We start from the raw sequence: 22319 nt of genomic DNA on the forward strand, positions 1-22319 counted from the left end.
CAATAGAAATAAGAAACTGGGGAGTGCCAGATGTCTGAGGTAGATTGGGCTGAGTGAAGTGTTTTGGTCATAGGGGAAAGAAGGCTTTCACTTTAGCACATGGTGATGCCAAATAGATGGAGAAGCACTGTAAGAAATTAAATTTAGGGTATGACTAAATATGAGAATTCTAAAGTAATATTGTGGTAACAATATAAAACATTATAACTCAAGTCAAAATAACTTTTAGTAGCTTTTATTTTCAAAGAGGTGGAAAGAGGGAAATTAGAGAAATGTAAGAAGAGGGTAGAGAAAATGTCTAGCCTATTACACTAAATGTTGCTCCAGTGTCCAACTCAGCCCTGGCAGGGCTCAGTAACCATCAGGCAGAGGACCCAGTGGTGTCTTATGTAAGGATTCCACCAACACAGCCTACTCCAGGAAAGGAAGGGCTCTCTGGAACTAATCTCTCCAGAAACCAGGAAAGGAAGGCCAGCTACTCACTCATCCAAGATGAAGTCCAAAGGAGAAGATCCAGGAGCATTCCTCCAATAAACCATCCAAGAACCAAAGTCAAGGTCCAAACCAAAGGTCAAGTCCAAAGGTACCTCCAAAAGCCAAATCACCAGGAGAAGGCCCTGGAGAAAAGTTTAGGACTTTTTATAGTTCAGGACCTTTTCCCACATCACTTCCTGTCCCTTCTTCCACTTTACAGGAACCAATTGCAGTCTTTCAACTTACTTAGCATTGTCCAGGGGGTGGTCAGTGGCCTCTGGAGTTGTCACCCACTTTAGTGACTTGTGAACTCTAGGGGTGCTTAAGTTTTTGACTTATTAATTTAAAAATTGCTGATAGCTTCACTTTTCACCACACCAATTGATGAGAGGTCCAACTCTCTGAAGTTCTGTGATGATGAAAGGTGGTGTCAGACTTAATTCTCTGAAAAAAGAAGAGGTTGAGACAATGTAATCTAGACATCTGGATCAGTATTTGTTTCCAAGATCTTGATGGGATCCACATTTTTGCTAATACCTTTGCTTAATCCCAGGTGATGGTAGATGATGCACACCCAGAAGGTATTTTAGATGTGGAGCTTGCACTTGACTCCTAGTATCTGAAGACCTGTTTATGGTGTTAATGAAGGAGCAGTGGTTTAGAAGGTAGTTTAGTACTGGCTTTTAAAATGTCACTGCAAAGTCTTTTGGTCTGGGAAATGTTAGCTCATACTCAGTTTGTATAAATACATCACAGGAGTTCTTAGGCATCTCTGAGCACCATAGGCATTAGAGTTTTCATTGGTATCTAAATTCATTGTCTAATAGGGACAGGCCCAATTTAGCAATCAGACTCAGCAAGAAAAGATTTTTAATAATCAGTGGAGCTTGAACTAAAGCTACACCAAACAGAAACCACTGTGAATCCCATGCGAGAAAGCCAAGCTGTTTTGGCAGAGTAAGTGGAGAACTTTGGCCACTAAGTGAATATTAACTAAAAAATAAAGTTGTTTAATGTTGCCTCTGGAATGCTTGCTTTGTGGATGAAGTGGAATGTGACAGTGATCAGGCCAACGAAGTGCTCTGAGATATGAATTGTTCATTGTTACATTTCATAAGGGACAGTGACTATGTCCTTTGATTATTCTCTGTCCCAGACCCATCAGAAATAGGAACGTACACTGGAAAAAATGTTGTGATACCATAGTGATTTATAGAAATATCAAGCTATTATCATAAATTAGAACAACCGTAGGGTGTATTTAGAAAAGAATCATGTCTGAGAGGCGAGAGGTGGCTGGGATGGTAAAGGGACAGGAGACTATATCATGTCAGGATCAGTCGAAAGAACTAGGGATGTTAAGCCTGGAGAATAGAAGGAGAAGAAATAGGAAGAAAATGTGAAGGAGGAGGAAAGAAGAAGAGAAAAATGCAAAGAATATGCTAAAGTAAATTTTAGCTTTTCAGAAGACATCTGAGACAAAGTTAATAAAAAGAACGAGACAATGGCTTCTTCTCATCTGTCTCATTCTATCCTTTCTGCTTTTCATCGCTCAACAAATTCTGAATAAAATAGATTTAAGGGGCAACTAAGTTATACAAATTCTGAGTAAAATAGATTTAAGGGGCAGCTAGGTTATACAATGAATAGATTGCTGGTCCTGAAGTCAGGAAGACCCAAGTTCAAATCTGACCACAGATACTTAATAGTTGTGTGACCCTGGGAAACTCACTTAACCTTGTTTGCCTCAGTTTTATCATTTGTGAGTTGAGCTGGAGAAGGAAATGGTAAACCATTCCATTATTTCTGTCAAGAAAACTCCAAATAGGATCATGAAGAATTGGACACAACTGAAACAATGAATAACAATAAAATACACTGAACTCTAGGCCAGAAGTTTGTCACTTAGACTTGTAATGCTTCTTCACCTGGCTAGCACAGGCATATTTCTCATAATAAATAAAAAGAATTTGTCTTAATGACTCACTGTTGTCAGAAAGTTTGGTTATAAAAGATTGTAATTATAGAGGAAGAATAGGAATGTGATTTAGCATATGGCTGCTGTGCTAAATTGTGTTACTTCTTCTCTAAGGTCTTTCTATACTCTCTTTTTTTGTAGATAAGACTGGATTTAATTTAACAAGCATTTGTTAAAGTTCTAGGCAATGTTCTAGGTCCTGGAGATACAGAGATAAATCCAAAACAGTCCTTACCTTCAAGAAGCTTATTTTCTATTGAGGATGGTAGTAATGATGATGTTAGTGGGTATAACAGATGCACAGAGAAATAAATTAAAGATAATATGGAGAAGCAACACAAAGAACTGGGGCAATCAGAAAAGGCTTCCAATAAAAAATGAGGCATCTAAACTGGATCTAGAAGGAAGCTTTGGGATTCTATGAAGCAAAGGTGAGGAAGAAATGGTAGCCTATGCAAAGATATGCAAACAAGAAGTGACAAGTTGAATTCAAGGACTAAACAGTTTGGCTTACAACATAGGGTGTTCTTGAAGGGAAATACTATGAAATAAGATTGGAAAGGGATTTGGGAACCAGATTGTTGAATGGTTTTACATACAGGATGAGAACTTTGCATTTTATTCTCAAGAACCACTGAAGATTTTCTGAGAGAAGGTGGCTGGGATAGTAAAGGCACTGGGAATGATATCATGTCAGGATCAAAACTAGAAATGTTTAGCCAGGAGAATAAATGTAGAGAGGTCACACTCAGACTTTTATTCAAAATATTAATTTGGTGTATGAGTCAAAAATAGATTAGAGAAGAGAAAGCCTGGGATTTGGGGGGGGCAATTTGGAGATCATAGCAATAATCCAGGAGATGGGAACCTCAAGTATGTTGGGCTTCCATGGCAAGGAGTAGTTCACTCCTTTCAGTATAGCTCTCTACCCAGAAACAGAGACAACCAACAGCCACAGGTCAGGTAGTACCTTCCCCCAGAGACTTCCCTTTCAGTCAGACCCCAGCCCTGATCTGCTCTCAAGAAGCAGAGCCACGGGTGTTCATTCCCCTTGACCAATGTTACCCTGTTCCAGTTCTAAAGAGTTTTGAAATTTCCTTAATTTTTTGAACCAGCATCACTTTTCTTTTAAAGGTGTGTGGTTTCCAGAAAATTTGATAATGATAGACATGTTACTTTATTATTCATTCATTTCCTCTTATTCAACAAATACATATACCTGCTATATAAACATACATACATATACCTGCTATATAAACATCCCCTTACTCAGATCCTACTCTGATGCCCTATTATGGCATAGAGGTTAACCTGAGTTCTTTTTAAAAAATTTTATTTAGAATTATTTTTCCATGGTTACATGATTAATGATCCCTCACTACTACTTCCTCCTTCCCTCCTCACCCAAAGCCAACAAGCAGTTCCACTGGGTTATACGTGCATCATTGTTCAAAAACTATTTCCATGTTACTCATATTTGTAGTAAAGTGATCCTTTAACATCAAAACCCTAATCATATCCCTATCACACTATGTGGTCAATCATATATTTTTCTAATGCATTTCACCTCCCACAGTTCTTTCTCTGGATGTGGATAGTGTCTCTCTTACAAGTTCCTCTGGATTGTCCTGGATCATTGCATTGCTGTTAGTAGAGAAGTCCATTACAATTGATTGTGCTGCTGTGTATCAGTCTCTGTGTACAATGTTCTCCTGGTTCTGCTCCTTTCATCCTGCATCAATTCCTGAAGATTGTTCCAGTTCACATGGAATTCCTCTAGTTCATTATTCCTTTCAGCACAATAATATTCTGTCACCAACACAGACCACGATTTATCCAGCCATTCCCCAATTGATGAACACCCCCTCATTTTCCAATTTTTTGCCTACACAAAGCGTAAGGCTATGAATATTTTTGTACAAGTCTTTTTCCTTATCTCTTTGGTGTACAAACCCAGTAGTGGCATGGTTGGATCAAAGAGTAGAAATTCATTTAAAGCCCTTTGTGCATAGTTCTAAATTGCCATCCAGAATGGTTGGACCAACTCACAATTCCATCAGCAGTGTATTACTATCCCAATTTTGCCACACCCCCTCCAATGTTTATCACTTTCCTTTGCTGTCATATTGGCCAATCTGCTAGGTGTGCGGTGGTACCTAAAGGTTATTTTAATTTGCATTTCTCTAATCAGGAGGGATTTAGAACACTTTTTCATTAGCTTATTGATAGTTTTGATTTCATCCTGTGAAAACTGCCTATTCATGTCCCTTGACCATTTGTCGACTGGGGAATGGCTTGATTTTTTATAGATTTGACTTAGTTCTTTATATAGTTGGGAAGTTAAACCTTTGTCAGAGAGTTTTATTATAAAAAATGTTCTCCCAGTTTTTAACCTGAGTTCTTAAAGGTCACTTTAGTGACCTTGAGCTCTAGCAGATCCTTTTGTTATTGTTTTCAGTCATATTTGACTGTTTGAGACTCTTTCTGGGGTCTTCTTGTCAAAGATACTGAAATGGTTTCTGTTTCCTTTACCAGCTCATTTTATAGAGGAGGAAACTGAGGTAAACAGATTTAAGTGACTTGCCTAGGATCACATAATTAGGACATATCTGAGACTCGATTTGAACCAACCTTAGCATTATATCCATCTAACTTCCCTCCAACTCAGAAAATCTTCATGTGTTGCTCTGGTAACAGACGGTTGTCAGAGAGCCTCATCCCCAGAAGAGTGATCACCAAGAGATGAATTTATTTGCACACATCAGCACACAACCTGCTAATGCATGAAAAGTTTGCATTTAGCAATGGTATAAGAATATTCATTACCAGGAGCCCGGAGATCTTCTGAAGTTTGGGAATATGTACTTGTATGGGAATACTTTTAGAAACTGTAGTATTGATGTGTGTATCTAACTGTAGAAGAAGGTGAATGTGATGTAAGAGAAGAATAAAACATGCTCCCTCCTTCCACCCCCAAACCTATGATTTTTATGTTTTTTTTTTGTTTGTTTTTTAGGTCTTTAGTGTGGGCCAGCTTGTGTGTGCCGTAGTTGCTGATTCAGATGTTCAGGCAAAGCGAGCAGCTCATCTGGTGAAGATTGAGTATAATGATTTGAAACCCTTGATCCTGACTATTGAGGTGATTATCAAGATTCTTCAGTTCTCTTCTAAGAAATTAGGAGACCAGGCAGCCTTCCATCTTGCCAGGGATTTGCATCACCGGACATAGCTGTGTCCTCATCTCCCTTTATCTCCAGCATCATTCCACCAAACTCTGAAAGAAAATTAAAGGAATTCTCTTCTGTGAAGTCCAATTTCAGTTCCCGTTTTTCTATTCCTCAATGTATATCTTCCCACATAGGAAAAAGATTTAATAAGATTTAATCATGTTCTTTCCCTCCCTTTCCCCCAACCTTTCCTGTAGCCGATGTGCAATTCCACTGGGCTTTACATGTGTCATTGATCAAGACCCATTTCCACATTATTGATATTTGAACTAGGATGATCATTTAGAGTCTACATCCCCAATAATATCCCCATCGACCCATGTGATCAAGCAATTGTTTTTCTTCTGCGTTTCTGCTCCCACACTTCTTCCTCTGAATGTGAATAGCATTTTTTCTCATAGGTCCTTCTGGATTGTTTTGGATCATTGCATTGCTACTAGTAGAGGAGTTCATTACATTCATTTGTACCACAGTGTATCACTCTCTGTGTACAATGTTCTCCTGACTCTGCTCCTTTCACTCTGCATCAATTCCTGGAGGTCATTCCAGTTCACATGGAATTCCTGCAGGCCATTATTTCTTTGTATGCAATAGTAGTCCACCAACAACATATACCTCAATTTGTTCAGTCATTCCCCAATTGGAGGGCACCCCTTCATTTTCCAATTTTTTGCTACCACAAAGAGCTTGGCTATGAATATTCTTTTTTAAAAATTTTTTAACATTATTTTATTTGGTCATTTTCAAACATTATTCATTGGAAAAAATTTAATTTTCTTTTCTTCCCTCCAAACCCCCACCTCTCTCATAGCCGCTGTGCGATTCCACTGGGTATCACATGTGTTCTTGATTCGAACCCATTTCCATGTTGTTGGTATTTGCATTAGAGTGTTCATTTAGAGTCTCTCCTCAGTCATATCCCCTCAACCCCTGTAGTCAAGCAGTTTTTACTCCCACAGTTTATCTTCTGCTTGTGGATAGTGTTTTTTAGATCCCTGCAGATTGTTCAGGGACACTGCATTGACCCTAATGGAGAAGTCCATTACCTTCGATTATACCACAGTGTATCCGTCTCTGTGTACAATGTTCTCCTGATTCTGCTCCTTTCTCTCTGCATCACTTCCTGGAGGTTGTTCCAGACTCCATGGAATTCTTCCACTTTATTATTCCTTTTAGCACAATAGTATTCCATCACCAACATATACCACAATTTGTTCAGCCATTCCCCAATTGAAGGGCATCCCCTCATTTTCCAATTTTTGGCTACCACAAAGAGTGCAGCTATGAATATTCTTGTACAGATTTTTTCCTTATTATTTCTTTGGGGTATAAACCTAGCAGCGCTATAGATGGATCAAAGGGCAGGCAGTCTTTTAGTGTCCTTTGGGCATAGTTCCAAATTGCCTTCCAGAATGGTTGAATTAGTTCACAACTCCACCAGCAATGCATTAATGTCCCAATTTTACCATACCCCCTCAAACATTTATTACTTTCCTTTACTATCATGTTAGCCAATCTGTTAGATGTGAGGTATCTGATAACTCAGGGTTGTTTTGATTTGTTTTTCTCTGATTATAAGAGATTTAGAACACTTTTTAATAGTTCTGATTTCTTTATCTGAAAATTGTCTTTTCATGTCCCTTGCCCATTCATCAATTGGTGAATGGCTTATTTTTTTTTTTGTATAATTGAGTTAGATCCTTATAAATTTGGGTAATTAGACCTTTTTCAGAGGTTTTTGTTATAAAGATCCCCCCCCCCAATTTGTTGCTTCCCTTCCAATTTTGATTGCATTGGTTTTGTTCATACAAAACCTTTTTAATTTAATATGATCAAAATTATTTATTTTACATTTTGTGATTTTTTTCTAACTCTTGCTTGGTCTTAAAATCTTTCCTTTCCCAAAGATCTGACCAGTATACTATTCTGTGTTTTTCTAATTTACTTATAGTTTCCTTCTTTATATTTAAGTCATTCACCCATTCTGAGTTTATCTTGGTGTAAGGTGTGAGATGTTGATCTAAACCTAATTTCTACCATACTGTTTTCAAATTTTCCCAGTAGTTTTTGTCAAATAGTGGATTTTTGTCTCAAAAGCTGGGATCTTTGGGTTTTTCATAGACTGTCTTGCTGAGGTCACTTACGCCAAGTCTATTCCACTGATCCGCCCTCCTGTCTCTTAGTCAGTACCATATTGTTTTGATGACCGCTGCTTTTTAGTACATTTTGAGATATGGTACTGCTAGGCCACTTTCCTTCACATTTTTTTTTCATTATTTCTCTTGATAGTCTTGATCTTTTGTTCTTCAAGATGAATATGTTTTTTTCTAATTCAGTAAAAAAGTTTCTTGGTAGTTTGTTGGGCAATGAATAAGTAAATTAGTTTGGGTCAGGTAGACATTTTTATTATGTTAGCTCATCCTACCCATGAGCAATTAATGTTTTTCCAATTATTTAGATATTGTTTTATTTGTGTGGAAAGTGTTTTGTAGTTGTGTTCATATAGTTCCTCTGTTTGTTTTGTGAAGTGGATTCCCAGGTATTTTGTATTGTCTATGGTGCTTTTAAATGGAATTTCTCTTTCTAACTCTTGATTCTGAGATGTGTTGGAGATATATAGAAATGGTGATGATTTATGTGGATTTATTTTGTATCCTACAACTTTGCTAAGTTGTTGATGATTTCTCCTAGGTTTTTAGTTGATTTTCTAGGATTCTTTAAGTAGACCATCATATCATCTGCAAAGAGTGATAGCTTGGTCTCCTCATTGCCTATTTTAATACCTTTAATTTCATTTTCTTCTCTAGTTGCTACTGCGAGTGCTTCTAATACAATGTTAAATAATATAGGTGATGATGGCATCCTTGTTTCTCTTTTGATCTTATTGGGAATGCATCTAGTTTATCCCCATTGCAGATGATGTTTGCTGATGGTTTTAGATATATGCTGTTTATTATTTTTAGGAAAGGCCCTTCTATTCCTATACTTTCTATTGTTTTCAGTAACTATAGGTGTTGTATTTTGTCAAAGGCTTTTTCTGCATCTATTGAAATAATCATGTGATTTTTGTTGGTTTACTTGTTAATATGGTCAATTATGTGGTATGGTTTTCCTAATATTGAACCATCCTTGTATTCCTGGTATAAATCCTACCTGGTCATAATGAATAACCCTTTTGATCACTTGCTGGAGTCTTTTTGCTAGTATTCTATTTAAGATTTTTGCATCTATGTTCATTAGGGAGATTGGTCTGTAATTTTCTTTCTCTGATTTTGACCTGTCTGGCTTTGGAATCAGTACTATATTTGTGTCATAAGAGGAATTCGGTAGAGCTCCTTTTTTGCTTATTTTATCAAATAGTTTGTATATTATTGGGAGTAGTTGTTCTTTGAATGTTTGATAGAATTCACTTGTGAATCCATCAGGCCCTTGGACTTTTTCTTAGGGAGTTCTTTGATGACTCGTTCAATTTCTTTTTCTGATAGGGGATTATTTAAGTATTCTATTTCTTCTTCTGTTATTCTAGGCAAGTTATATTTTTGTAAATATTCACCCATATCACCTAGATTGCCATATTTATTGCCATATAATTGGGCAAAATATTGCCTTAATTTCCTCTTCATTGGAGGTGAGGTCTCCCTTTTCATCTATGATACTGTTAATTTGATTTTCTTCTTTCCTTTTTTGAATTAGACTGACTAGTACTTTGCCCATTTTCTTTGTTTTTTCAAAATACCAACTCCTAGTCTTATTTTTTAAATTCAATAGTTATTTTACTTTTGATTTTATTAATTTTTCCTTTAATTTTTAGGATCTCTAATTTAGTTTTCATTTAGGGATTTTTAATTTGTTCACTTTCAGGTTTTTAAATGTGCATGCCCAATTCATTGACCTCTGCCCTCCCTAATGTGTTAACATATGAACTCACAGATATAAATTTCCCTGAGTACTGCTTTGGCTGCATCCCATAGATTTTTGAAAAGATGTCTCATCATTGTCATTTTCTTCAATGAAATTATTAATTGTTTCTATGATTTGTTCTCTAACCAGTTTTGGAGAATCATATTGTTTAATTTCTAATTAATTTTTGATTTGTCTCTCCATGTACCCTTACTAATTATTATTTTTATTGCATTATGATCTGAAAAGGTTACATTATTATTTCTACCCTTTTGCACATGTTTGCCATGTTTTTTATGCCCTAGTACATGTTCAATCTTTGTGAATGTACCATGTGCTGCTGAAAAGAATGTGTATTCCTTTTTGTCCCCATTTATTTTTCTCCACATGTCTATTAACTCTAATTTTTCTTTGATTTCATTCACATCTCTTACCAGTTTCTTTTTTATTTTTTGATTTGATTTATCTACATCTGATAGAGGAAGGTTCAGGTCTCCCAATAGTATTGTTTTACTCTCTATTTCCTCCTTCAACTCCATTAGTTTCTCCTTTAGAAATTTGGATGCTATACCATTTCTTTGTATATATGTTGAGTACTGATATTTTCTCGTTGTCTATATTGCCTTTTATCAGGATGTAATTACCTTCCCTATCACTTTTAATCAGATCTATTTTTACTTTGGTTTTGTCAAATATCATGATTGCAACTCCTGCCTTCTTTTCCCCATTTGATACCCAATAGATTTTGATCCAGCCTTTTACCTTTACCCTGTGGCTGTCTACCTGCCTCATGTGTGTTTCTTGTAGACAACATATGGTAGGTTTTTGGTTTCTAAACCACTCTGCTATTTGCTTTTGTTTTATGGATGTGTTCATCTCATTCACATTCAGAGTTATGATTGCCACCTCTGTATTCCCCAACATTTTGATATCCTCTCCTAGTTCTGCCCTTTCTTCTTTCACTATTTCCTTTTAAACCAGTGGTTTGCTTTTAACCAGTCTCCCTAATCCCCACCCTTATTTTACTTCCCTTTCTGTCCCCTCCCTTTTTCTTCCCTTCTTCTTACTTTTTTTTAGGGTCTGTTAAATTCCCTCTCCCCTCTCTTTCTATCCCTTTTTGTATTCCCTTTCCCACTCCCCACCCTTATTTTTTCCCTTCTCACTTTCCCTGTAGCTTAAGATAGAATTAGATACCCCAAAGGATCTAGATGCTCTTCCCCCACAGAATTGATTCCACTGAGAATAAGTAATACCTCTTAGCACTCTCTTTCTCTCATTCTTATAATATCATTCTTCCTCTTCACTTCCCATGCACCTCTTTGTGTGATATAGACTGTCCTATTTATCTTATTACTTCAAGTTTCTCTTGGTGCCATCCTTTATTCCCCTTCCCCTTTTTCTTTTTTTTTTTACATACCATCTTAGACCACTTATTACCCCAATCTCTATTAATGATTCTTCTAATGACTATAATAGTGAATATAATTTTTGAGAGTTAAAAATAACATTTTTCTATATAGGAATATAAACAGTTTGATCTTATTGGAGCCCTTAAAGAAGAAAATTTAAATAAAAACATTTTTTTTCTTTTCTCTCTCTTTGTTACCTACCTTTTCATGTTTCTCTTGATTTTTGTGTTTGGATATCAAACTTTCCCTTTAGTCCTGGTCTTTTTTTTTTTTTTACAAATACATGGAAATCTTCTATTTTCTTGAATGCCCATACTTTCCCCCTGGAAGTATATAGTCAGTTTTGATGGGTAGGTGATCCTTGGTTGAAGACCTAATTCTCTTGCCTTTCCGAATATCATATTCCAAACCTTGCAGTCCTTTAGTGTGGAAGCTGCCTGATCTTGTGTAATCCTGATTGGTGCTCCTTGATATCTGAATTGTCTCTTTCTGGTTTCTTATAAAAATCTCTTTACCTTGGAAGTGCTTGAATTTGGCAGTTACATTCCTGGGGGTTGTATTTTGAGGATTTAGTTTAGAGGATGTTTTATGAACTCTTTCAATGTCTATTTTGCCCTCTTGTTCAAGAATATCAGGGCACTTTTCTTGGATAATTTCTTGTAATATGATGTCAAGATTTCTGTTTATTTCTGGGATTTCAAGTAGACCAATGATTCTCAAATTGCCTCTTCTATACCAATTTTCATGATTCTATCTTCTTAGTGAGATATTTCATGTTTCCTTTTTTTGTCAGTCTTTTGACTTTGCTTTATTAATCTTTGCCATTTTGCAGACCATTGGCTTCCAACTGCCCAATTCTGGTTTTAAAGCTTGTTTTCTGCTATAATCTTTTGGTTTTCCTTTTGCTTTTCATGGCTTACAGCTATTTAATTGTGTTCTCAAATTTATTTATCATTTCATTTGATTTCTGGGCTTCTTTCTTCAATTAGGAGTTCCTGTCTTTTAGACTGTTATTTTCTTTTTGAACTATTTCCAACTTTTATTGCCAAAACTCCTCTATTTTTCTTAAAATATCAAATTTAAATTCTTCAAGAGTTTGTGGCAAACTTTTGGTATATTTTTTGGAATGTTTGGATGCATTTAATTATTTGTTGTCCTCTGCTGTTTCTTCTGTAGTCTGAATTTTTGTCCATAAAATTTATCCAGGGTTAAAGTCTTCTTCTTGATCTTCTTGGTGTTTAGAAGTTATATTTTCTGGGCATTGTTTGCCATTGCTGAGCTGATTTTTCCTTCCCTTTCCCTTCAGGAGTCTGAGTGAGGAGGGCAGGCTTTCTGTGTATGGAGCTAAGGAGAGTGGTTTTTGCCTGAGGCCACCTCTTGAGTCTCCAAAGATTCTACTGTTTGCAGCCCTTCTCTGTGCTATCTCCATGCCCAAGGTCTGTACTCTTCCTTTTGGGGTCTTACGTTGAGCTTCTCCCAGGGGTAGGTCTTTGGTGGTTTTAGTCAGCTGCCAAGGACCTAGAGGTGCCCCTCACTTGCTCACTGATTCTAGTGAGTGTTGGCTCTGAATCTAGAATACTGGCTCCATAGGTGGGGTGAAGGAGAGTAGATCAGCTTGTGTTTTGGTGGAAGCTATTTCACCCCCTTATCGTGTGGAAATGCCCAAATCTCATGTACCTTCAGTGCTGCACCCTTCTGTGGAGTTCCTTCGTTCATATAATTTCACTTTTTTTTTTTACCTTTTGATGTAGTCTATATTAGTAGCCAATGAGGAGAGGTAGATTCCTGTTTCTAAACTACAGCCATGTTTACCCAGAAGTCCTAAAAGTTCTATTTAAATATGAGCTTTCCTTTTCCTTATTCTTCTCTTCCTCCTCTTTCTAGTAACAAAATATTCCCATCTCTACCATCAAGTAAAAAATATTAATAAGCAATTCAGAATTATTCTAATTACCTGACAAAAACTCTACCTAAAATAAAAGTTCAAACTTTGTAAATGTTCCCTACAATAGTGTGGAGTAGAATCTTTACTCCACCTCTGTAGTGGTATCATTAGCAGTTAAATCTCTCTAAGACTGACTCAAACACAAATGGATGGATTAAAAGGGCATTTGTAGAATGGAGCAGTGTCCCAAACTAGATCAAAGTCAGGTCTCCTTGACCAAGAAGTATTTGAAAAGTATACAGCCTTAAGTTGCCCTAGAAACCAGAGGACACATGATCTTGAAAAAGAATTGCTCAATAGAATTTCCAAATTAACTTTGGGAGGCTGCCTTATAAGGTGAAAAGTATTCTGAACTTAGAGTCTTTGGACCTGAGTTCCAGTCCTTTAATTGCTTCTTACTGCCTGTAGGGTCTAGGGCAAGCTCCATTTTTCTGGGCCTCAGTTTTCTCATCTGTAAAATGAGGAGATTTGACCAGAAGGACTCTAAAGATCCTTCCACTTAGCTCTCTGTGTGTTAGCTCATGTTTCTGTTTTTGACCCAAGAAATATTAAGACTGTAATGGGGGCAATTGGGTAGCTCAGTGGATAAAGAGCCAGGCCTAGAGACAGGAGGTCCTAGGTTCAAGTATGGCCTCAGTCACTTCCCAGCAGTGTGACCCTGGGCAAGTCACTTGACCCCCATTGCCTAGCCCTTACCACTCTTCTTTCTTAACAATAAAGCTTCAGTGTTTAAAATTGGTAGAGCAAATCAATTCTTGGAAAATTATATGTGTGATCCTGACATTTTTCAAGTATACTCAGCCCTTTTTTTCCTCCACTCTTTCTTAGGAAATCTCAAATTGGATTATTTGTAGTCTCCTCAGGGAGTGTCCCTAAAGTTTCACTGCTTCTTCAGTAGGAAAAGTTTGAACTTTAGGGAAAGTTCAGACAACACACAGGACTAGAAGGCTACTAATATTCAAACAGTAAAAACAATGAGGCTGGGTCTTGTGTAGTGTCATGTTCCTATTGGTCTATCTTACTTTTCTTTTTTTTTTTCACCCCTTAAAATGTTTTTTCAATGAACAAAATGTTATTTTCTTTCCCATTCTGCTTCCACATTTGAGAAAAAAATTTTATGATATTTTTTTCTATTTTATTCTTAGGATGCTATACAGCATAACTCTTTCTATGAGCCAGAAAGAAAAATAGAATATGGAAATGTTGATGAAGCATTTAAAACCGTTGACCAAATCCTTGAAGGTAAAGCATTTTGTTCATTAAACATGGGGAGGCAGTATTGGATAAGAGAAAGAAGACTCATAGACAACCTTAGCTTCACAGCTCTGTCACTTGCTGTGTGGAGACAGCATGGTATAGTGAGTGCTAGAAGTCAGAGGACATGGAGTCAGACAACTTGGGCTCGAATCTAGATTCTACCACTTAATTATGTCACCTTGAGCAAGTCACTTAAATGATCTAAGCCTATGTTTCTTCATTTGTAAAATGAGGAGGATTAAACTAAATGCTGTCAGAGGAACTTTCTAGCTTAAAAATCTATGAGCCTGTAATATTGGGCAAGTTATTCCTTGAAGTCCGTTTCCTACCTTGTAAAATGAGAATAATAATATTTATAGTGTTGAGCTCACAGGGCTGTTGTGAGTAATGCTCTTTTTGAATCTTTCGTTGTTATGTAAATATGGTTTTTCAAGTTAGATTGAGTGTTGCTGAAGTACTTCTAATAAGGAATTATTAGGGCAGATACCCTTCATATATAGAACTTTCCCAAGTGTCTGCTGGAAATCAATTTTGGTAGCTTGAATATTCTGCCCTACGAGTATCAGCCTACCTGAAGCAATCAATATCCTTGTCCATCCTAAATGGTAAGATTTCTTCTAGCTTTACGTCTATGATTCTCCAACCACTTCTCCATATTTTCATCTGCCAACTCTACTTTGAGAAGGATGGAATTTTTAAGGGAGTCCATAGCAATTTAGGAAATCTGAATTTTGCTTTCAATACCATCTGGCATTCCATTTTTCCAAGTTTTTGATTTACCCAGACTATCTGCTGGCTAATTTAACTTGTAAAAGAGGTCTTCTTTGCCCTTTCTTTCAAAGCAGAATTTATTGCCATAACATAAACAGAATTTATTGCCATGATGTCCTCTCCTTCAGAAGGGGATCCAGCATGGCAGCTTACATGGTTTACAAAACCCCTCCACGGTATTGGTCCCTTATTCATTATTTTCATAAGCCGTACTGGCTATTCATCAAATGAAGTGCTCCATTTCCCACATCTGGATCTTGGCACTGGCTGTCCTCCATTCCTCCATAAGAGGGCTCTCCCTCTGAACTTGGATCTTGTAGCATCCCTGGCATTCTTTAAGGCTCTGTCCAAATGCCCCTTGTGGCAGGAGGCCTTTCCTGTTCCCCAACTGGATTTCCCTCGAAGGGGACCTTTCATCTACTTTGTACTTCTCTAATATGTACCTGTATACATGTACACACACACATACTACACTCACACACTCACATGCATGCATGCACGTCTGTATTCAAATGATCTATACATATATAAAAAACTAACCAGGTACTATATGAATACCAAGTATATAGAAGTATAGAAAAAATGAAGTAGAGAAAAATATGTATATGTATACATATATTTGTATTCAAATGATCTATACATATATAAAAAACTAACCATGTACTATATGAATACCAAGTATATAGAAGTATAGAAAAAATGAAGTAGAGAAAAATATGTATATGTATACATATATTTGTATTCAAATGATCTATACATATATAAAAAACTAACCAGGTACTATATGAATACCAAGTATATAGAAGTATAGAAAAAATGAAGTAGAGAAAAATATGTATATGTATACATATATTTGTATTCAAATGATCTATACATATATAAAAAACTAACCAGGTACTATATGAATACCAAGTATATAGAAGTATAGAAAAAATGAAGTAGAGAAAAATATGTATATGTATACATATATTTGTACACATATGTAAAGAGGTAAATATTTGTTAAATATATTAAATAAATATATAAAACAGGTACATCATATAGACATACACTTACATATAAACAGGCACATTGTACATATATACTGTTAGATTTAAAATGGTGAAGGCCTTAAACTGTAACAGTTAAAAGAGTGATGTTGTAAACTGTAGTGAGTTAAAATGGTGGAAGATATAAATTATGATAGATATAAGAGAGGGTGAGTAAATTTGACCGCAGAAAATATGTTTCACTATAGTGTCTTGGTTTTTAAATCAAATATAAGGTGGTTGCCAGGGAAATATTCCCAATTATTCAAATACCCAAGTCAACTGGGTTTTATAGAGATTTTAATTAATACAAATGTAGAATTAAAGAAAAGAGAGAAAGAGAGAAAAAGGAAATAAGGGCCTTAAGCCAACATGGCCTAGACCTGAGTCTTAAGAGAGAGAGATCAGTTAGTCAGTCTTTTAACACTCACCACAAGGTCTGTCTAAGCAAGGATTCTAGTGACACCAGGCCAGCTCCATCTCAGCTGACTTCACCAGAGAGAGTTCCAGCCAGAGTCCTCCTTAAAGAGACTTCCAGCCAGAGACTGTTCCAAAGGGCCTCTCTCCAGAGCCCCCAGAGGGACAGTCCCCTCAGAGGAGCTCCAGTGAGATATCCTTAGAGATTGTCCTCCAAGAGCTTCCCTTCTCCAGAGCCTCTCTCAAGAGATTCTTCCCAAGCGATCCTCATCAGAGATCCTCCAAAAGGATTTCTTTTTTTTTTTTTCAAGAGATTCTGTTTTTTCTTATATAGGGGTTTTTCTCTCATGTCACCTCCCCTAAGTCCTTACATCTACCAATCACTGTAGACATTTTCCAAAGGACTGCCCATCTGAATTCCTGCTAAGTTGACTAATCTCCTCAGTAAGTCTGAACCAGAAAAAATGCTGCTGTGTCGACTAATCTCCTCAGTAAGTCTGAACCAGTGAAAACACAGCTGAGTCAACTAATCTCATTAAGAGAAAATTTGCCTGATCCTTTTAGGTACTTAGCATCTCATTGTATCAATTCTAAAAAACAGGCATGGCTCAAAGAACTCCTTGCCTTATTATAAGCATGGGTCCAAGTACTTTCATTGTTTAGCAAGGAGTTTTCTCCCCTAAAACAGTCTTAAGTACGGGTAGAGTAGAGGTCCTCCCATAGCAAGGATTTTTTTCCCCTAAAGCAGTCTTAAGTACGGGTGGAGTAGAGGTCCTTCCATTTCTGATCCTGGCGAGTTCTCACATCAAAATGGGGAATATTTCCCAGTAGGGAACTTGTTCCAATGGAGGATTCCTCAATGTGGAAATTTTTAACATTCACAAGTCTGAGAAATTTCAAGATTTACAATACAAAGCAGGTATATTAAAGATACACATGTATAAACAAGTATCTCATGTACACACATATAAAGGGATATATAATCTATAGTAATACTATACTATAATATATAAAATATCATATAAAACATATAAAGATACACTTAGAAATAGGTGTATTATATATACATACATAAAATAGATACATTATATATCATATATACATATAGTTATATTAATTATACATATATAAGTGAGCACATCATACATACATATACACACAACAGGTACATTATGTATATACACATACAAGTACATATAAATCTACATGTATACATAAAATGGGTACATTATATATACATGTATGTAAATAGCACACATACATATATAAAGCAGGTATATATACATTATAAAAAGGAATAGAGAAGTACAGAGTAGATGAAGTAGAGAGTATGTATGTGTGTGTCTATATCTTTATCTGTCTATCTCTCCATATATAAGTATGTTGGCTTCTCCATTTGAATGTAAACTGTTTTTCCTTTTCTTTGTATCTTTAGTGCTTTGCACAGCACCAAACTAAGCTCTTAATAATTTTTGGTTGATTGAGTGATTTATGAGCACATTCTATCGCCCTCACCTCAAGCCAGTGTCCTCTAGGTATTTTTTTAGAATTACATCGATTTTTGTACTTTTTTAGGTAGACTTAACTATGTGGAATTGCAACTTATATCCTAAATGGCATCTACATAGCATAACTGAAGAATTGATTAGCATCCAAGGTTGGCCTGTGTAACTCTGAGAAAGTCACTTAACCCTGTCTGTCTCAGTTTCCTCATTTGTAAAATCAGCTGGAAAAGGAAATGGCAAACCACTCCAATATCGTTGCCAAGAAAACCCCAAATGGAGTCATGAAGAGTTGGACATGACTGAAACAACTACACAACAACAATAATGAACATGTGCAGTCAAGCAAAACATTTCCATATTAGCCACGTTTGTTGTTAAGATACAAATTGTAGTTTGTTTTACTAAGCTAAATGCCTTTAAGTGGGAAGGTGCCTTTCATCCTAGGACAGCTTTAGCTAAGTTCTGAGAGATATCACCAGAAAGTTGGTTATCAGGAAATGTACTGGCTTTAATTTTTTCCCCCTTTGGCTCTCATGAAGACTCTTTATTCAGTAACAGATTTAAAGCTGGAAGGAACCTTAGCAATAATTATGGCCAACCTATTCATTTAAAGATGAGGAAATTGAGGACAAGCTAAATGCAGTGACTTTCCCAAGGATGCATGTGTCAAATGGAAAAGCCAATATTTGAACTCAGGTCCTCACTGTACTACAATCTCTCCTCTAAGGGACTGAAGAGTTTCTGACTTTCACCACCCTTAGTGTCCATGCTGGATCATTCAAATTTCTGCTTTCTAAGTCTCCCATTCCCAGGAAGCTTTTTCTTATCACTTGCTTTCCCATTGACAATGAGAAATTCCAGGAGAATTAGAGACTTAAGAAGCAGAAATTTGACCAGGGAGGTGGGGAGGAGGAGTCAGGAATAAACATTTTGGGTCAGATGAGTTTGCCTAGACATTGCCTTAGGTATGGGGAATTTTAAGAGCTAGGGAGGAAATGAGGGAAGGGGAATGGTTATTGTGAGTATACCTACTTCCATTTTCTCTCTTCTTTCCATATTTGGTACTGATATTTGTTATGAAGTTTTGTCTCTGAATTTAAGAAGCCAGATATACCTAATGACTTTGTGCTCTGGTTTCCCCATCTAAAATAATTTCAGTCCCACAAATTTGAATAATAATGCTCCTGGGCCTTAAAACTGTTTAGGATCAGAGAATCTAGGACCTGGAAGGGACAATGAAAATCATTTAAGGCTGATGTTGCTGCCTGTCAATCTAATGCTTGTGAAAAATGAGGTTAATGTTGCATAGCAGGTAGAGCAGGTTTTGCCTGATTTATCCCCTAAACTTGTTTGTATAAATAATTTGAGGATTGTTGGATTTTTCTCCTTGTTATAGGTGAGATCCACATTGGAGGTCAAGAACATTTTTACATGGAAACTCAAAGCATGCTTGTTGTCCCACATGGAGAGGATAAAGACATGGATATCTATGTGTCAACACAAAATCCTAGATTAGCACAGGTAATGCAGAGCCCTTGTCCAGGGAACACAGCTAATTTTAAAAATTCTCTTAACTAAAAACAAAACAAAGTAACAACAATCCCCAAGTCCCATTGTCTATTTAAAATACCCTGAATTTCACATTCTATTATGTCATACTGAAATGAATATTCCCTTGGATTTTGAAATGTTACACTCTAACTCTATAGTACTGCTTTTTTGGTGGCAATCTAGAATCAGAGAATGGAGACTGTTACAGTGATATTTGTATTAAAAGGGACAAAATTAGAAAAGAAAATCTATTAATATACAATAAACCGTAGAACTTTTTACATCTTAAAAAACTTTTAATATATAACATGTCTTCCTTTTTTAGCAATTGATTATTATAAATGTGATTTGAATTCACATGATTTTGACACATTTTAAAATTCATTATGAAATCATAGTTTAATCACACTGAATATGAAGTGTACCTTTGACTTCTTTCATTATAGACAATTAGCTTTCAATGAAGTTCAAATCAAATGTATTCCCAGGCTTTTAAAATATATTTATCTTCATCTCTTGGATATGTCTCTCAACTTTTGTGATATGTGAGATGATACTAGAACTTGCTGAAGTGTTCTATCTCTTTTTGGGATTTCTGTAATTCCAAGACAATTTTAATTTTTGGTATACAAATATGTTTAATAGAATTCGTAATTCCCTTGATGGGGACAAGACTCCTGGGTCCACTGGGAAACAATTTTCAAACATTTTTATTCAGGCAGATTTTATAATTTAATGAAAATACCTAATTTTACAGGGTAACTTGCATTGCTTCCAACTTGGTTTTTGCATAGCCTTGAGTGAAAAGGGGATTTTAATTGGTAAAAATTACCTTTACTAATCTTCAGTATTCCAGTACTTAAATACCCTGGCCCTGAAAGAATTTTTTTGTTAAAGTAATAATTAGCCAGCCACTGGCATTCTGCAACCCCCCTCCTTCCCTCACATATATAATTGTTCTTATTCAAAGGAACTAAATTTTTATTTTAAAGGTTTTAGATTAACCCAAATATTATTATTTACAGGACATAGTAGCTTCCATATTAAGGGTTCCATCTAACAAGATCATGTGCCATGTCAAACGAGTTGGTGGAGCATTTGGTGGAAAATCAATAAAAACTAGTATCTTGGCAGCTATTACAGCATTTGCAGCAAGCAAGTAAGTAGAAATCATGTTACATTTACCCAGAGCAAGAGGCAGCATAGTATAGTAAGAAGTGCTTTTGGAATCAGACTAGTTCTGCATCTTCTAGCTATGGTCCTGAGTAAGCCACTTTACCCCTTTGAGCATCATTTTCCTCAACTGCAAAATGTGTATAGTTTGTTCACCACCTCCATATCTTGATTGTTGAAAAGCAAAATGCTTTGTAAATTGAAAAAAAAACCTGTAATGAGAAACATATTCAAATGAGCCACAAATTTATTAATTTTTCCACCTTAAAGCTAAACTGCATATATTTATAAATTGTAGAAACCAACATAGTTGTAAAAAACAAGTACAAAAATCAGGAAACAGTGAACTCCTAATTAATTATTTTATTAACCTTGTCCACAAATGTTCACCTCATTATGAATTTTAATCACCTTTTTGTCAGGAAATGATATCTTTCTTCATCATCAGCCCTTTGGAATCATGGTTAATTATTACATTGGTTAAAGTTCTTAAATCTTTCAAAATTGGTCATTTCTGTAATGGTGATTTTATAGTATAAATTCTGGTTTTGCTCATTACATTCAGCATCAGTTTCTGTAAGTTCTCCCATGCTTCTTTGATATAATTTCTTTCTTCATTTCTCACAACTCAGTAGTATTCCATTACATTCATATACCATAATTTTGTTTAACTATTCTTCATTTTATGGTTACCCCTTAGTTTCTAATTTCTTGTTTCCATAATAAAAGCAATAATAACTATAATTAAAATTTATATGGAATTTTAAGGTTTGCAAAGCTCTTTACAAATACCACCTCATTTATCCACACAATAGCCTTAGAAGGTAGGTTCTATTATTATCCTTACTTTATAAGTGAGGAAACTGGGGCAGACAGAAGTCTTAAAATGACTTGTGTTAGGTTGCACAGCTAATAAGTATTTGAGACTATATTCGGACTAAGGTCTTTCTTGTTTCAGGTCCAGAGCTCTGTCCCATTGTGCTAAGGTAGCTACTTTTATAAACTTTTCTGCATATGTGAATTCTTTCTTCTTTCTTTGATCTCTTTGAGGGGTAGGTCTAGTGATGCTATTTATGAATCAAAGGGATATTCATAGTTTAATAAATTTTTGGACATAGTTCCAAATTTCTTTCCAGAATGGCTATACTAAATCATAATTCCAACTAACACATCCATGTGTCTGTTTTTCTATAGCCTTTACAATAGGTAAAAAAAGTCAAGAAGCAATTATTAAAGGCTTATACTGTGCTGGGCTTTATGTAAAGTATTGGAGATATAAAGAGAAGCAAAAATAGTCCCTGCTTTCCAGGAGGTTACTTTTCCACTGAGGAAGACAATATTAAAAAAAAAACCTACATACCCTGGAAATTTATAATTGGAAATAATTTCAGAGAAAAGGTATTAATAATTAGGGGACCCAAGAAAAGCTTTCAGAAGGTGAGTTTTAGCTGAGCATCGAAGGATACTAGGAAAACTAAGAGGGCAACAAGGAGGGAAAGCATTCCAGCTATTGGGGATAGCCTTAAAAAAGGCACACAGTAGGGAGAAATAATATCTTATATGAGAAACAGCATGGAGGCTAGTGTTACTGGACTGTAAAATATTCAGGGGGAATAAAGAGTACGAAAAGCATTTTTCATTTTTTTGTGTTGACTTTGCCAGTGTTATATATATGTATGAAGTG

At 35.9% G+C, this 22319-nt stretch overlaps 1 protein-coding gene across 3 annotated transcripts in view; it reads left to right on the forward strand.

The window, feature by feature from the left end:
* The window catches only part of AOX1 (aldehyde oxidase 1), a 103477-nt gene that overhangs the window by 43640 nt on the left and 37518 nt on the right, over positions 1–22319 (forward strand). For all 3 annotated transcript variants that reach the window (XM_007494589.3, XM_056825097.1, NM_001291666.1), the window contains exons 19-22: positions 5469–5591; positions 14079–14175; positions 19308–19432; positions 20488–20621. In XM_007494589.3, coding sequence (XP_007494651.1) covers positions 5469–5591; positions 14079–14175; positions 19308–19432; positions 20488–20621 — 479 coding nt within the window. The remainder of the gene's footprint in view (positions 1–5468; positions 5592–14078; positions 14176–19307; positions 19433–20487; positions 20622–22319) is intronic.

The sequence above is a fragment of the Monodelphis domestica genome, chromosome 4 (genome assembly GCF_027887165.1).
Source record: "Monodelphis domestica isolate mMonDom1 chromosome 4, mMonDom1.pri, whole genome shotgun sequence".
Classification (NCBI taxonomy): Eukaryota; Metazoa; Chordata; class Mammalia; order Didelphimorphia; family Didelphidae; genus Monodelphis; species Monodelphis domestica.